General features: G+C 43.6%; 1 protein-coding gene across 1 annotated transcript in view; it reads left to right on the top strand.

The window, feature by feature from the left end:
- The first annotated feature begins 7,997 nt into the window (after positions 1–7,997).
- The window catches only part of LOC111648391 (general transcription factor II-I repeat domain-containing protein 2-like), a 27,460-nt gene continuing 18,076 nt past the window's right edge, over positions 7,998–17,381 (top strand). Inside the window, exon 1 of the mRNA XM_023398257.1 lies at positions 7,998–8,111. Coding sequence (XP_023254025.1) covers positions 7,998–8,111 — 114 coding nt within the window. The remainder of the gene's footprint in view (positions 8,112–17,381) is intronic.

The following is a 17,381-nucleotide window of genomic DNA, read 5'->3' as shown; positions in this document are numbered from 1 at the left end:
CAAACTCTCATCAAACAAGATAAATGATGCTCAGGGTGGAGGAAGAAGGTCAGAGAGGAAAAGAGCGAGGAAGTTTGAGTGCTTAGCGCGGAGGGAGAGGGAGCGGAGGGAGAGGGAGACAGCCACAAATGAGATTGGGAGAGAGAAAGCAGGAGAAGAGAGTGGTCTTATGAATGGAGTATGAAACTGAGAGGCACAAGGAAAGAGCAAGAGAATAATCTAAAGACTGACAGATAGAAAGAAGTGCAGTTCTCCATTTTAAACCCTGTCCTGGAGCACTGTGGAGAACAGAGTACAAGAGCTCATTAACTTCCGTCATGCCTTGCTGTTTCCTGCTTATGAGAGGAGACCATGAAGTCTGATTCAAAAATGCTACACTTTATCTTGCTAGTTGTTGCTGTTATTTTGTACTGTGAGTCCTCTGGCTTTAGAGAATCTGACTGATGTAATAACACAAACAGAAAGACATGGAGACAAAGATAAAGAGAGAGATCCATCATTATCTGAACTCCAAACTAAGGACTCTAATTTCTGTTGCCTTCTACTGAGCTCTCAGAAAGAAGTGTCTCATGAGGAAGACACCGGCACTGACACCACTCTGGTTTGAAGAGAGAGGAAGTGGTGCTGAATAGTGAAGGGAGAGTTTCTGAGGAACTAGTGCCAGACTTGACTGGAAAATGTTTACAAAATGCTCTGTTGCTGTTTGCTGGCTTCTTAGCTACATCCAGCTAAACCAGCTATGTCTGGAAACTTATGTTTTTGTGCCATTTCCTTAAACGCACTGAAACGCCTAATTAGTGGAAATGTTAATATAATCAAAACACTTCTCCCAGACAACGTGTTAGAACATGAGCAGTACACAGACAGTCTCAGGTGGTGAAACCTCTGTTTAATCTCTTCTGGTCTCCATTACAGGGCTCCAGTGCTCCACCATTTCGGTCACACATGCAACCAAAAATATGTCAGGTGTATTTTCATTGGTCACACTGGTGGCTTGCCGTTGCGGGACCCTGGATGTTAAGAAAGGGTGAAGTGGAACCAGGTGAAGAATAGGGACCAGCGGGCCTGGCAGGAGTTCAGCCATTTGGCTGTTTGGATGTATTCTAGGTTCTTCTGGTCGGTCCAAACCAGGAATGGTTCCTTGGTGCCCTCCAGCCAGTGCCGCCACTCCTCCAAAGCCATCTTCACCACCAGTAATTCTCTGTTCCTGATGTCATAGTTTCTCTCAGTGGGTGATAGGTGCAGAGAGAAGAAGGCACAGGGGTGGAGCTTCTGGTCAGTGGCAGATCTTTGGGACAGGACAGCTCCCAACCCTATATCGGTGCTCAGGATCAGGCATCTGGAGGATGGGTGCCGAGGTGAACCTGGACCCGAGGGACTGGAAGGCCTCGTCGGCAGCAGAGGTCCACTGGAAGGGCACTTTGAAGGAGCTGAGGGTGGTGAGAGGGGCGGCCACAGAGCTGTTGTTGCGGATGAAGTGGCGGTAGAAGTTGGCGAACCCCAGGAAGTGCTGCAGTTGTTTGTGGGAGTCAGGAACAGGCCAGGAGGTAATAACAGAGACCTTCGCCGGTTCCAACTGCACGCCACCTTGCCCGCTGCCACCTGTTGGGGTGTTGAACGCCATCTTCAACTCATCACATCATCCCCAGTGACCGGACACCAGATTTATGGTAAGGACACTGGGGTGCTCTGGAGGATATGGGGAGCCTCCCATGTCCACTTTCCCATCATCAAATTATCACTTGGATAGAAAACAGGGACGAAATGAGTTCCCCTCATGAATAGACCAGCTTTTAAAGATACCATCGGAATTTATGGCTAGCTCATGGAACTCATCCTGAACCAACACTCCTGCAACAAATGGGAGACAAACACAACTCTCCCCCACAGACTGACACTGAATTCATGTTGCATCCCTGACACTCATCTGGGATTGATAGGAGGGTGCCACCTCTTATCAAATAACATGAAAGGGAACATTTAGCCCATCAAGGTGCTAAACCACCAGGATTCACACTCTTGACCTATTTTTCTCTCACAAGAGAAAACAACACTCTCACCTTTAACACCATTTCTTACCCAAAGGGGGGTCTCATGAGGAACCACAGACCCCCGCCATAAAACCATCCTACATTCCAAGCCGGACTGATGAACTATTCCACATTTATAAAGCATGATTGAAATGTCATTGAACCGAATGTCCTATCACCAGGTAATTCATGCAGTATTACTCTGGAAACATTTCCATAAAGTATGATCCAAAGTTCATTTCTGTAGCCCAAAGGGAGGCTGAGATAGGTTTTATTAGTTCTAAGGTAAATATCCACCACCTTAGAATAATGCCATCTAAGGACCACTCTGAACCCCTTTTCCCCTAGGGAATTAAGGGATAGACAACTTAATACATCACTTTGACATTACTGTTTCATATTGTAACTTAGCTATATATTTGTGTGGTTAGAAATTGTTATCCTTTCATTAATCCATATGTTCTATGTGTGCTATTAACCATGATGATGTTATTAGTTTATCTTGTATATTCCAAACTTTAGCTAGGTAGTTGATATAGGCCGTCGTCAAAATGAATGGGCCATGGTGGGAGTAGAATATGCAACACTTGCGCATAAAACGAAATTAAACAAATTAACTTAAGGTTTTATTTCTCTCTTTCTTTATTGAAACAAAGAAAGAGAAGGAAGACCAAAGGGGTGGCGACAACTGTCAAGCCCCCCCCGGCTACACACACCCCGAGGATAAAACAGCAGGATCCTCCAGGGCAATCCCTCTTCTTACAATCTTAATTCTTACTGTCACTCTTACGTCTCGTTTTGCGCACTAGCTCACGTTTGTTTCTAGCATAAGCTTTACTTGTTACTTTGGTACCAACCTCGTGTTCTTTGTCCTAAATTTTCTTATACTTTTGTGCGCGATTGTTGTTTTACTATTTCAGCAAGCCAAGCCTTCCAAATTGAATCACACACAGGTGTGTATAAGTAATTTTGTCGTTTCCTTTTTTCGACAAATCCAACTTTTGCCTAGAAGATTTTGAAGGTTTTGCGTCATTTGGCCAACACCAACTCCTTCCACTTATCTGGCAAATTAAATTAGATACTAGCGTTTATTCCGCCGTCAACCTCCGGCCCTCCGGCTACACGCCACACCAGGACCGGCTGACCAGATCTCGAGAGTGCCTACGGAAGAAAGTCTGCTGGCAGACTGCGCTGACGCTGATCCACCGAGACATCGGCAGAGCCCGTCACCCCTGGCAACGGCCGTCATCTCTGAGAGAAACCCACTTGGAGCGTGGCGTCCCCGTCGCTTAGCAACCCAACTCCAGGGCTCCAGCCAGGATCTCAACAGCAACTCAAAGCAGGCAACTCCATCCTTTGCTCCGAACTGGGTTGATGTCGGAACACTACTAGTCCCGACTTAATAATTTCCCACCGTTACGAATAAATGCTGTACACATAACTAAATCCATTCTCTTTCACCATTGCCCAAATTACTGCTAGTTCAGCTGGTAGAAATAGGTATTGTTAGTTATAGATTCATGTCATTATCCTTGTTCATTGTACTGTGTTTAGTTAGTCAATAAATATTATCAACGTAACCCAATCGTTGCCCTGTGTTTCTTTGAAGTGAACATCGGAGATCCCTGTAATCGAGAAATCACAACTTTGGATGTGAGATTGATCAGTATAATCTGTATTTTAATCAAATTGTCCTCCCTGAGGACTGGTGCCCCATTCTTTTAACGAGAGCAAAATTTCAAATTGTGGTATTCACGCTACACCCCTCTCTGATGCAGACAAGATGGTAGGCGTTGCGAAGGTCAAGCTTGGTGAAGATAGTGGCCCCTTTAAACAGTTCGAAGGCTGACAAGATGTGAGGCAGAGGGTACTGGTTCTTTATGGTGATGTTGTTCAGGCCCCAGTAGTCGATGCAGGGTCTCATAGTCTTATCTTTGTTTTCGATGAAAAAGAGGCCCGCCCCGGCTGGTGATGAAGAGGGGCGAATGATGCCTGCAGCCATGGAGTCATTAATATAAGTCTCCATGGATTTCCTTTCATGGGCGGACAGGGAGTACAGATGGCCCTTTGGTGGTGATGTGACAGACAGAAGATCGATGGCGCAGTCATAGGGCCGATGTGGAGGCAGAGACATGGCCTTGGCTTTGCTGAAAACCTGGCGGAAGTCGTGGTATTCCAGGGGCACCCCGTAAATGTCAGGCGGGGCACTGGAGGGCCAAGGAGCGCTAAGGAGGCTTGCTTCAGGCAGGACAGGTGACAGGAGGTGACCCACTCTCGGATGGCCCCGGTTTCCCAGTCAATGTGGGGGTTGTGCCAACGGAGCCAGGCATAACCCAGGATGAGAGCGGGCGAAGTGAGTCCAGAATGTGAAATTGAATGGTCTCATGGTGGTTGCCGAACAGGATCATGGGAATCTGGATGATCTGGTGCATGACAAATGTTGGCCGTCGAGGGCCCGAGCGGGAACCGGATGAGGTAGAGGAACCCACTCGAGCCCCAGCTGCTGAACCAACCCCTCGTCGATGATACAGGCGTCCGCCCAAGAGTCTATTAGGGTGGCCAGGGAGTGGGGGCCATCAGGAAGGATAAGCCGGGCTTGGAGCAGCGGCCTTTGGTTGCAGGGAGATTTGACTGTCGTTGGGCTCACCACTATCTCCCCTGTTACTGGTGAGGCTTTTACTGGGCGCTTGGAGACAAAGTGACCCACCTGCTCACAGTACATGCACAGGTTGGACTGGCGACAACATTCCCGTTCCTCTGGGGTGAGGACTCCCCGTTGCGAGGAGAAGGGACCTTTTGAGCCCCCTCAGGAGCGGACAGAGGGACCCCCTGATGCTTTTCTCGTCTGTGGGCCTGGATGCAGAGTTCAATCCAGATGGCCAGCTCGATCACCCCGTCCAATGTGGAAGGAATGTTGTGGGAAACCAGCTCATCTTTAATGTAGTCAGCCAGGCCATGGAGGAAAGCATCACAAAGGGCTGCAGAATTCCAGTTGCTCTGGCTGGCCTTGGTACGGAAGTCGATTGAGAAGTTGGCCACCGTCCGGTCTCCCTGCCGCATACCCATTAGCCCCTGTGCAGTCTCTGAAGGCCCCCAGGCCGAAAACCTTGCGCAGCTCCCTGGTGAACAACTGGAAAGAAGCGCAGACTGGTGATTGTCTCTCCCAGTGCCCCACAGATGAGCCCTGCCTGTCAGGTGATTGATGGTGAAGGCCACCCTCGCCTCCTCAGTATCGAAGGTGTGGGGCTGAAGGGAGAACAGCAAAGAACAGTTTATCAGGGGGCCACAAGTCTCTGGGGCTCCATCATAGCGCTCTGGCTCAGGGGCATCTCTGCGCGACAGGGAAACGACAGCTGGTTCCAGTGCAGTTTCAGCTGGTGAGGGCATTGGGGCAGCGGGCTGAGTGAGGAGGGTTGTTAGTTGCTGTATTTGCCCTACTAATGCCGCTAGCACCTGCTCATTAACCTCAGCCACCTGTCTTGCTTCCGAAGGCGGCTGCGGACATCATGGCGTTGTGCTGCTGGAGGACAACCTCAATTCTTTCGATGTGGCTCAGGGGTGTGGGGTTGTGTGCTGGGTCCATTTTTGGCCAGATTGTACTGTCGCGGGATGTGGTAGGGCCCAATTGCAGCACAATCACACAGATGAGTAGTTTGAAATGACCTTTATTGATGTTTTCAATGGGATGAATGGCGCACAGGTGAGTCACCACAGATTGCAAGTGAGTATGGACTTAGGTCAGGTAAGTAACAACAGTTTTCAGTTCATGGGATAAGCAGAGCTCGTGGGGAGGCTTGGGTGAGCTCACGTCTTCAGGTAAGTGATCTGTACACTTACAGCTGGCAGCTGGATAGGACGAAGGCACCATTGAGGGGCAGGCAGGACTCGTGGTCAATGAGGAAGCAGAGTCGACAACAGGCAGGCAGGCAGTGGAGCAGATGAACCCAGAGGGAGCAGAAGGGTAGTCGTGGTCAGGCGGAGGATCTAGGAACCAACAGAACAGGAAACGCCAAAGGCATTCACACAGAAGAGATGTTTCGCTTGGCAGGAGGCTCTGATGATGGCAGGTGGAATGGTGATCTCACTCGTGTGAGCTGAAGCTGTCAAACGCCACATAGCCACAGGCAGATGAGAACCAGCAAGAGCACAGGCAAAACTCCTAATCAGGGACAGAAGGCTGTTGGGTTTACCGGGGCAGAGACAAGAAGAGGTGGTCAGAGGCAAGCCGAGTTGAAACCAGGAAATCAGTCCAAGAGAAAGAGCGCTTGGAAGGTCATGCATGAGAACGAAAACAATCTGGCGCTGAGTGAGTGAACTGAGGCTGCTTAAATACTGGCTTGATTGGAAATGGAGCGCAGCTGGGAGCAACGGGTGAGGACGTTGAGGCTGATGAGGAGGTGTGGCGGAATGGAGAGTGATACGGGAGGCAGATGGCAACAGAGACAAAGGACCCTTCTCTCACAAACAGTTCATGCTGATAGCATGTTAGAGAGACACAGAACCAGACTGAGGGTCAAAGGGTCAGCTCCAGAGGATCAACAAATGGACACCATGCAACTGGAGAACATAGGCATAATCTCCAGTTTGTAACAATAAGACTCTGTCTAATGATATTTGACCAAAAGGACTGATTAGCACTAAGGTGTGAATCCTGGCCTCTCTGTGCCATGCATGAGCACACACCTACCTCCCTTCCTCTGTCCTTTTCTAGATAAGAGTCATAAACTACAACCCACATTCCAATCCTGAGTAGTGACCAGCAGAACACTCTTCACTGACACAGTATAATTAAATATCTCTATCTGGCACAAACATTTACTCATGAACTGATTAGATTTTGATGGTCAAAGGTCAAGGTACACACAAAACACAGTTTTGGCTTGAGAATGCAGTTCCTCTGGATCTCTTCAAGGGAATCCATTCACATTTAGCACAAGTCTCCCCTGGGACTCAAAGACGAACTGATTAGATTGAAGTGATCAAAGGTCAAGGTCAGGGTCACCCCCCCCCAAACCCTTTTTAGCCATTACTCAAGACTTCACAGCAAAAATGACAAAATTTCACACAAATGGTTCATATTTTCTATGACTCTGGATAAACAGGGATGTAACCTGAAACTAGTCTGAGTGGAAGAGGCAGACAACCACCAGGAGGTGATTCTAGTTTATATGTTATGAACCATGATAACATCCATTTTTCCTCGATAGTTGCCATAAGCCACAGCAGCAGATGCAGCACTCACACACATTTTCTTCAGAAAATATAGGAGTTTTTTTTTAAGATTTTTATTATTTTCTTCCACCATCTCTGATCTCTCCTCATCTACTCTATTTAACTTAACCTTTGTTAACCTTTGTTCTCTCCATCTCTCTTCATCTTATCTGTCTTTGTCTGCTCTGTCTCCTCTACTCCCTCATCATCTTATTTTCTCTCTTTGATCCCCAAATGCTCCTATACCACGCAGAAAGTTCTACAGCAGGTGAAGAAGGGCACTGTACTGCCCACACTGTGTATGTGTGTTTGTGTGTGTGTGTGTGTGTGTGTGTGTGTGTGTGTGTGTGTGTGGGAGGGGATGGGGGCTGACTGAGAGCTGAGAGCTGAGTGAAGGGAGAAGAAGAGAGTGAAAGATAGAGCATTAACAGTGAAGCAGAAAAGCACACTGTTGATTGAATGTAATTGAATTGAAGAGTGAGGAGTGAAGGTGTCACATGTGGCAAGTATGCTTTACCAAAAGTGGGTGGGTGTAACTTGTGTAATGTGAGTCTATCTGTGAGTGGAGGGTTTTTACTGTTTACTGCTGTGTTAAGCTTTTCATCATTTAACAGAGGCTGTTGTGTTTGTAGAGAGGCATCCAGAAAAAAAGTGTGCACACATGCAGATTTCTGAGGGGGGTTGTGGATCAGAAAACACACTATCAGTTGAAGAGGTTGTTGATTGACCTGTGGAATCTTGGCCCACTGTTCTTCAATGGCTCTGCAGTTGCTGGATATTGGCAGGAAGTGGATCACGCTGACGCTGTCGTACACTCAAATCTGCTCAATGGGTGACAAAAGAGACCCCTCCTTGGCCACAACATGTCTGGTGAGTGAAAGGCTGCTTGGATTTACAGTCACATTCTTGTAAACGGCTTATGGTAGTGAAATGACCGTTCATTTCATGGGCAACAGCTATGGTGGAGATTTAGCATGCCTAATGCACGCTACCTCAAAACGTGCAGCAGAATTGTTGCACATTTTAGAGTGGTCTTTTGTTGTGAGGCGCACCTCGGTCTGAGCCACTTTGTTTATTTCCCATTTACAGAGCCAGGACTGTGTAGGAATAGTTTTTTTCAGCATACACACATAACAGACAGCTAGCAGACCATGAGGAAATACTTGCTGAATCGGATAATAATTGGTAACTCTTACCTTTAAGTGAAGTTTTAGTTTTTCTGCAGGGTTTGTTTTTGTTCCTAAATATAACTGTTAATTTATATTCATTGTTCTCTGCTTCTTTTACTCAATCACACAGCCAATGAACTGATGAACTGATTTTGGCTGATAGTGATACCACAACGTTACTGACTGTCTGTATGGTCAAATGTCCACAGCTCTGTGGTGTTTTTTCTCTAATCTGTCATTTGCATTTCATTTACCTCATTATATTAAGATTGTGAGTGACTTTAACTCATTGTTGTATTAACTGAACTTTCCAAACTGTTCTTAAAAAATCGACATGAGAGCTAAATTTGTGGCGATCTCACTGTCAACAGCTAAATCTAGTCAGGCAAGCTGTCAGGGTGACAGATCAGTGTCCCATAGTTTGTTGAAATTAACACACACATTGTCAAAAGGCAGTTCAGCTGTTACAAAGCTCTGCTCAGGGTTAAACTGCAGATTCAGGAAGAAGTGTAGTTAAAACCTTCTGTCATTATGGTGATTCATCGATAATTTATCTCTAATCAGTTTACCATAAGTGCATCTTTGCATCTATACAGGCCAGTGGAGTGACAATATAATCCCCCATTCCCAAGATCATCATTCTTATTGGAACTTATTACATTATTACCTGCAAATTATTTAAAGTATATTTTCTAATATCTGATCCACTGCAATGTTTAAAACTAAGTTCAGTTTATTGCTAAATAATACAAAAATGTTTTCAAATATGATTCACAAGTGATGGAGATTGTTACTGCATGTGAAGAAAGATGTATAAAGTCTTCTGTGTCTCCAGAGGGAGCTGTGTAAAGTCCAGTTAGTTAGTTAGGAGTTAGGAAGACATTAACTTTCCAGACTTCCATAGCCTGCTTCTTCTATCTGTTTGAGCCTACATTAGCTACTATTAGAATAACAATGAAGCTAATTACAATGAGTGTGACATAGGCAACAGGTTTTGACAAAACAGAAGAATTAATGGAATAAAAAAGGTTCTGCTGCATCAGTTTTAAAATGTCAACTGTCAGTCATGGTTCTAATAATGTTACAGGAGTGTGATGCAGTCATTTCATACAGCACCACCTACTGTAGAGACCTCAGTCCACCACCATCAGTAACCCCAGGAGTGAACACACAAAAGTCTCTATGTGTTTCCACAATATATGATTCCATCATGTCCCACATCTTCTGATAATTAGTTTAATCTTGACATTCATCCGCTAACTTAAACTTAACACACCATCTGGCTAAAACATCAGCTCACGTGAGGTCCTTTAACATATGTTAGCAACCGTGCAGTTTGTTTTTCTATGGATAATTAGAGGTCAGATGGAAAACTAGTCACAATGTAAGTGTGTATTTTGTTGTTTAAATGTGTTAATATTACTCAGAAATAGGTCCATGCGTCTTATGAGTTGTACTTAAACCCCTTTCACACTAGACAAAAAGGCCTTGATTGTACCCTGTCACATTGACTCTGTTGTCAGTGTGAAAGGGAACAATCAGCATTCAGTTCTGATTGGCACTGATATAAACATGACACCCTTGTGAATACACTCATTTTTGCCTTTTCCTGCTCTGTTATTTTTCAAAGCACACACGGTAAACATTGTAAACACACCTGTCACCTGTCCAGCATGGTGCTGTAACACCACAAACACTGCAGCTACACCTTCTGCTGCCAGTATGTTGTGCTCGGGCTGCGCTTAAGCAAGTTTTAAACACAATCGTGGACCAAAGCATGATGCTATGAGACTTACAGAAGCACCAACCAGTGGATGAGACATGACAGATCTATTTTACCAGTCTGCATGTGTATTGTATGTGTCTGTGTGTGTGTGTGTGTCCCTGCAGTTCCCTGTGTCTGTGTCCTCTCGGTCTGAACAGAAAGGCAAATTCATCTGGCAGTGTGAAATTAGTCTATTGTCTTTTTTTGCAGGTTGACCTGCAAAAAAAAAATTCTGCTTATATGAGCCAATTTTATTAGTCTGTCTCTTTCTGAGTAATCTGGTTTAACTAAACTTAAATGTGGTTATCCTGAATAAATAGTCTCACAAAGCTGGTTATGATATATTATATTGGTTTTTAAAATAAATCACATACAGGATCAACATTTGCTTATTTTATGAGGTATAAAGGTTAAGTATATAAGTTATCATAGTCATGAATATAACTCTTATAGCTCTGAACTCAGAAGTAGAGACTATTACTTTTTTCTTTTTCAAACTTTATTGAACAATTCAATATTACAGTTCCACATAGGAATCTTCAGTTTTCATTTTGCATTCTTAAAAATTATACAAAACATGTTTAAACTCTGTTCAAAAACTGTTCAAAAACAGCAAGGCCATACCGACATCAAATAAAATACATATATTTAAAAATAAATATCAGAAAAATAAAAATAAACTATGACATGTTATAAGAAAATAAGCAAATTAATAATTAAGGCTAATCTTCCTCACCTCCCAGCAGTCAGGATTAAAAAAAACAGATCTCTATTAACAAATCATTCATATCTTACAGCATACACTATCCGTACCTCGTGACACCACCAATGAGCCACGTAGATGGTCCCCATAATAGAAAAGTCAGTGGAGTGCATGAGTGCCACAGGAGTAGAGAGCATTACTGATCAGGTTAAATCGTACAAGTGGCCACTGTGATGTCACCCACTGATTTGTGAACTGCCATTTTGGGGCTCTGAGTTTGGCATTTTGACCCTCGCCATCTTGGTTTTTTGAAACCAGAAGTGACCATATTTGGATGAGAGGGTGAAGTTGGAGAGGAGCAAGGGGTGGACATGAGAACCATCGACACCCAGAACAGCCACCTACACGACCACTGCACCAGGCTCTCGGCTACGCTGTGCTAAGTCGCTTAAGTGTTAAAGTGTGTACACAGTGTCCACATGTCCACACCAAAGTGAATATTATTATTGTCATTTAAGTACAACAGACTGTTTTTACAACTAAGCTTTAGGGAATAATGTATTTTCAGATAACTGTGTGATCATTTAATATCAGCGCTGTTTCTTTTGTATTTTTCTCAATAGTCTACAATATGAAACATTTATCTCTATTAAAATGTTTTTTCCATCCAGCCTCGGTCTGGATCTTTGGGGACAGCTACAACCTCCCACAGCAATGAAGGAGAACATGCACCACCTCCACCTGCAGTGTCCACACATGGAGATCATCTTCTCTGGCATCATCCAGAGATGCAGGTGGATGCAGGTGGAGACCCAGGGAAGACTGACTCAGAAGTTTGTGAACAGTGTTATGGCCTCTTATCTTAATAGTTTAAGTGGTTTAAGTGGCCTTGTACCTCATCTTCACATAAGATTTGATACTCCTGGGATATTTATGAATGATAGGGCTCATTTCATCACAAGGGGAAATTATATATATTTGTTTTTTTTTAATTTGTGTTAATGCTCTTTTCCGATTTAATACTAGTGGCCATAACACTGTTAAGACTACGCTCTTCCTTGAACCCTACACCTACAACCTCACCTATTTCCACTGTCTCAATTTAACCCTAACCCTTTATAACCCCAGTCTCACCACCCCATGGTCTCTGACACCACTTTCAAATGGTCTCAGACTTTTGGAGTCCACTGTAGCTGTAACAAATTTTAAATAGTTTAAAACATCAGAGTTCATAACAGGGATCGCATTAACTGAATATTTCCTGTCATTGACTAAATATATTTAATAATGATAGAAAAATCTGAACACCGTCTGTCATTTTGACAGATTAGAGTTAGACGGCAGGTTCAGTGGCATCACATTCACACACTGCAGCTGCAGAGCTTTTCCATTTTCCCCACAGAATACACCGTGAACATAATGAAATTTCCCTCAGAGCAACGTGTAGCGTACATACCTGGCCTGGCATCAGTCACAAGCCATTCAAGAAGTTCATTGTAAGGACATGCAGAATTATGGACCCAGAATTGACACTTTGTGACTCTTCCCACCCAACTATCAAATTGATAGGAAACAGAGACAAAGGAGCCTTCTCTCACAAACAGACCATGCCTGAGAGTAATATTGTAACTTTTTAGTTATCATCAAGTTTTCCTTTTTGAAGAGTTCATTTCGCATCAACCCAGCAAGAGACACCAGCAGATAACATCTGCACGACCTCCTGCAGAGAAGCCGAGCAGAAATCAACAGAGCCCGAGACAGAAAGTCTCCTGGCAAACTCCACCAGAGCTGAACCGCTGAGACACCGGCAGAATCCCTCATCGTGATAACGGGACACGGCCTCCGGGGGAATCCACCTAGATCCCGCCTCTCCAGGGTTACCACGGCAACCACACCCACCTGGGTTCCAGCCGAGGTTCTTCAGCTACAGCGCAACTCACAGTAGGCTGGTCTTAACACTCTGCTCATGACTGGGTTGATGTCGAAATATAGCAATATTTAATCATCAAACCTACTTAGTAGATGTAGCATCATTAGCTGTATAGCCATAGTGTATAGCCATAACATATTCTCTCCCACCATTGCCAACTCATCACACTGCTCATTTCATTATTATTTTCATCTTTATGATTATTACACCATGCATTTACTCTGTAGATAGTAGTTTAGTTAATAAACTCCTTTATTTACACCCAGTTGTTGTCCTGTTGTATTCTTTTGATGTAGAGACTGGAGATCCATTGAATCGAGAAGTCATGGCTTCTGATATGAGAGCAAATTCTAAATTATGGCGTTAACACTACAAATGCATGGCTGTGGTTCCACCCCTCTGTGACCTGTATGGGTGCAGCTGCGCCCCTGGTGCAGAAGGAGTGGGTGCTGTGGGACCTCCTTTCTGGTAAAGTGAGTGCTGGCAGCACTGGAAAATCCCCATGTTCAGAGAGTCTCACTGACTTCTTATCACTTCCCTGGGACAAATGTTCCCTGACTTCAAAACTCTGGCTTGAAGTGACCCTGGTAATTCTAGTCTCCAGTGTGGCAGCAAAGCACAAGTTCAGCCTTAAGAACAAAATGATTTGCCATTAGAAGTTGCCTGTCTGAGGCAAAGATGCAAAACCTAATGACAAACTCCTCTGCAGCACCGTCCCGTGATGAGTTTGATTACGCTCAAGCCTGCACCCAAATCAGGCTGAACTGACGGACACTTGGCTGACGGTCTGACCCCTTACTCTGCAGGTGTGTGTGTGTAGTAAGTAGGCGCCTTATTGCTTCCTTAAAATCATCCGTCTAGGGGTGTGCCAGTGTGACATAGGGGGTGGGTCGCTACAGCATGTTAAGTACCTAAACAGCATAATCTTTTCAATGTCCTGATGATAATGAGCCAAAAGATGAAGTGTCTCCTTATTAGTGAAACCTCTGCTCAAGTAAAACTTCACACGAATCTCCATGTTCCTCATTTTAAAGCCTCTGATATTTCCCCTCTAAAACAATACGCAACCTAAAATTACAACTTTATTCTCATTATGTTATGACTTTATTTCCAATATTTCATATATTTTTTCCTCAGTGTTTATATACACCGTCGCACAGAACTACCTAATGACAATGTAGAAAGTTTACTTTACTGTTTTAACTACATTAGTTACCTACAAAGTTACCTAAACGTTATCACAACGTCCTGATGGACAATTTTATGAACTCATATTAACGCAGTGCATTAAACAAACGCAGTTCACTTAAACTGGTTCACCAAAGAAACACAAAAGAAACAAACAAAAAAAAAGGTTGTTCACTTAGCGTTGGTTTTTATTAGGCTTTGACTGAACACCCCCACAGCCTGTGGTTAACACAGGTTCCCAGACCAGCAGGGGCAGGTAGCCTACCGTTAGCATAGCAAACAATAAGTTATCAGCTAAAGATAGCAATAGCAAGCTAGCTAGCTTTACTAGTAAGGTGGTTGTATGACAAAGATTTTTTTATTGTCTTTATTATGACAAACAAAGACTCTAATGACACATACTGCTCTGGTTTGATCCAGTCTTGTCCCTGTAGGAACACTGGCTCTGTTTTTGCAGGGTGCTGGTTAGTCAGCATACACAATTTGATCCAGTTTTGTGAATTGAACCTGCTCTGGAGCAGGTTAGTTACACACCATTGGTTACCATGACGATGTACTCTGGTTAAAAGTGAACCAGCTTTGTGGGTTAAGCCTGTGGTGAAGTATGTGATGAATTTTGACTACAATCAAGAGTCCTGAGGGCCACAATCCAGATAACAATGGCCACTTTGAGTGAATGGGATGAATGAATGGACTCGGCTTTGAAAAGCTGTGGAAACCATTTACTGAGAGATTAGGCTCATCACCTCACTGTGTCATTCCCTGCTCGACCATTTGAGGACAGTGTTGAGCTGAAGGCTTTCACAGTAAAATCATTTCATCACCTCTCAGTCTCCCTCCACTCTGACCTGCCCACACCCAACACCCGCCCACATGCTCCTGGTGCCGATGTGTCCCGGCCTTGGTCATCAGAGAAGTGCCTGTTGATGTGTGTGTTATCAAAAATCCTCATCTTTGGCCTGCTAACCCCCCCCCCCTCCGGATGGCGCCTCTACATCATCCCATCCATCGCTGTGCTAGGAAACAGACCAGTCTCTTCCTTTAACAAAACCTCTTTGTGGTCCATAAACACCAGGGTTTTGTCTGTCTAGTGGCTTAATGGGTTTTTTTTCCCATACATCTACACACTCCGTTCCCCTGACACATACACAGTGATCACCGCATTATAACCAAGTGTGATAGCAGGAATGGACTGGGACTGAAGAACAGCACATGTAGACTGCCACACAAATAATCTAAGTCACACATGACAAGAAGAGTATTCTGTAGTATTGAAAAACAATGTATGAAATAGATACTAGTGTAAAATATATAATTATAATAGTATGATTACAGGCTATAATCATTTGCAGTGTGTAAAACAGATTCTATGGAAAGATTATGGCTGTAGTATGTGAAAATGTGAGATGGACAAAAAATAATTCATATATTCCAAAATAGAACTAACAAAACACAGTACATTTAAGAAAATATTATATAACTGAATCAACACACAAACAACTATAGGAGTTTTAACAAAAACTGAACATTACAGGAATAGTTTTGTGGAAAATTCATTCACTTTCTTGCTCAGAGTAGGAGGAGGTAATACTATTTTAGAGCTTGATGCCTCATGTATGTACAGTTAACAGTATAATAATATTGGTAGCTTCATATTTACTACACAGAATCCAGAGTGGCATCAATCTTCTCATCTAATTCTCCACAAATGAGCAAATATGTGTAATTTCCATGTTAATACTTCTACCCTTGTGTGTTGACTCAGTTCCATGAATATTTTTAAACATGGCCTTTCTTGTGGTGCTTTTCAAGAAAGGTGTTTCTGATATTATATAATTACTTTATACAGGCGTCCATGCACTGTATATTAACTATCAACTAACTGAAAGTAATAGAATTAGATTAAAATTAAAACTTTGCAGTAAATACAGGTAAATGCAGGTAATACAGTAAATACAGGAGCAGGAACGATCGTCAGTGGTTCGTCTTTTTTCATTGAATGTGTGTGTAAGAGAGACTTCGGACATTTGAGCTCATCACAAGACAGTATACTTAGAGCAGTAGTAGTAAGTTAGTGTTTCTCATGAAAACTGGGCAAATTAATGTTACTCTGTGAACCAAACCTAGATCACTTTATTGCTGGTGACTTCTGCCTGCGTCTCATCTGCAGAGGCTTTAACTGGTGTTTTCACTGGACTGAATCCCCTCTGCTGCTCTGGTCCTCCTTGCTGGCTGCTGCTGTCACCAACAACACTTAATGCCATGGCTAGTTATTTCCAAACATTTAGACGCTTCTACTGTATTTCCTAGGGTTTTAACTTATTTTCAGTCCTTTACATTTTTTTGGGGGTTGTTTTTCATGTAGGCAGCAGTCAGCTGAAAGGTAATAGCAACATGAAGTAAATGATGCCTTCACAGGAAACCACTGCTGTGGACTCACTTCCCTGGATAAATACACAATCTAATAGAAAATAAAATATAACCAACTAAAAAATGTTCTACAATTTAATTAATCACAAGGAAGCCTCTTGTTTTTTGTCCTTCATATGTCCTACTTCCTGTTTCATTCCTGACCTCTGGACTTTTATTGTTTCAGGTCAGGAAACAGAAAGTTTCCTGGGAGCCTCAGTGTCCGAATTGTCCTTGAAGCTAACGTTGTGACAACCAGAACAGGATGTGAAGAGGCAGTGATGTCACACGAGGGGCATGAGGTGGTGAAATATGAGCAAGGCCAGTTTTTGATTCACAGGTGTGGCTTCAATTTAAATCCATCATCACCATCAACTGCCGCCTCAAACAGCCGTCTGTCGTCATGGAGGCTCTTCCTGTGGGAACGGCTGGAGAGGCATCACATCCTGTTTGTCAGGCAGGCAGGCAGGTGATGAGCTGATCTTTTCTGTTATGAACAGGCAAATAAAAAAATGTATGCCTTTGAGAACCACAAAGCAACAGAGTGAAGCCATAAGGGAAAGGCTTTTGCAGCCTTTATGTGTCCAGTTTGAAAAGTAACTGTAGCTTAGTCTGCTTGACAAGATCTGAAAACCATCATCGTTTTTTTAGTCTCATATTCTCAGCATGAAACAGACATTTCACAGATCGATCTCCTGTCTCTCCTGCCTCTCCTGTCCAGTGTTGTGGAGTCACTGATGCATCCCAGCATGCATTGGGTGAGACGCGGAAAACAACCAGGAAAGTGTCTTTTAACACATATTCATGTCGACAGACAAGCACTGTCGTCACAGGAAAAATCGTGTTATTCGTTATTTTCCAAACAATGATTCGTAGCAGCCATGTGAATAATGACTTCTGTCTGATAGGAAGAATAGAAAAAAGGATCATGAAACAAAGATATTGGCCCTCATTTATCAATCTTGTGTGAAAACAG

This window comes from Seriola lalandi, unplaced genomic scaffold, assembly GCF_002814215.2.
Source record: "Seriola lalandi dorsalis isolate HSWRI2012SDOR001 ecotype SW California unplaced genomic scaffold, Sedor1 jcf7180002054981, whole genome shotgun sequence".
Lineage (NCBI taxonomy): Eukaryota > Metazoa > Chordata > Actinopteri > Carangiformes > Carangidae > Seriola > Seriola lalandi.
The sequence above is the reverse complement of the archived record's forward strand: the minus strand, read 5'-3'. Positions and strand labels throughout refer to the sequence as shown.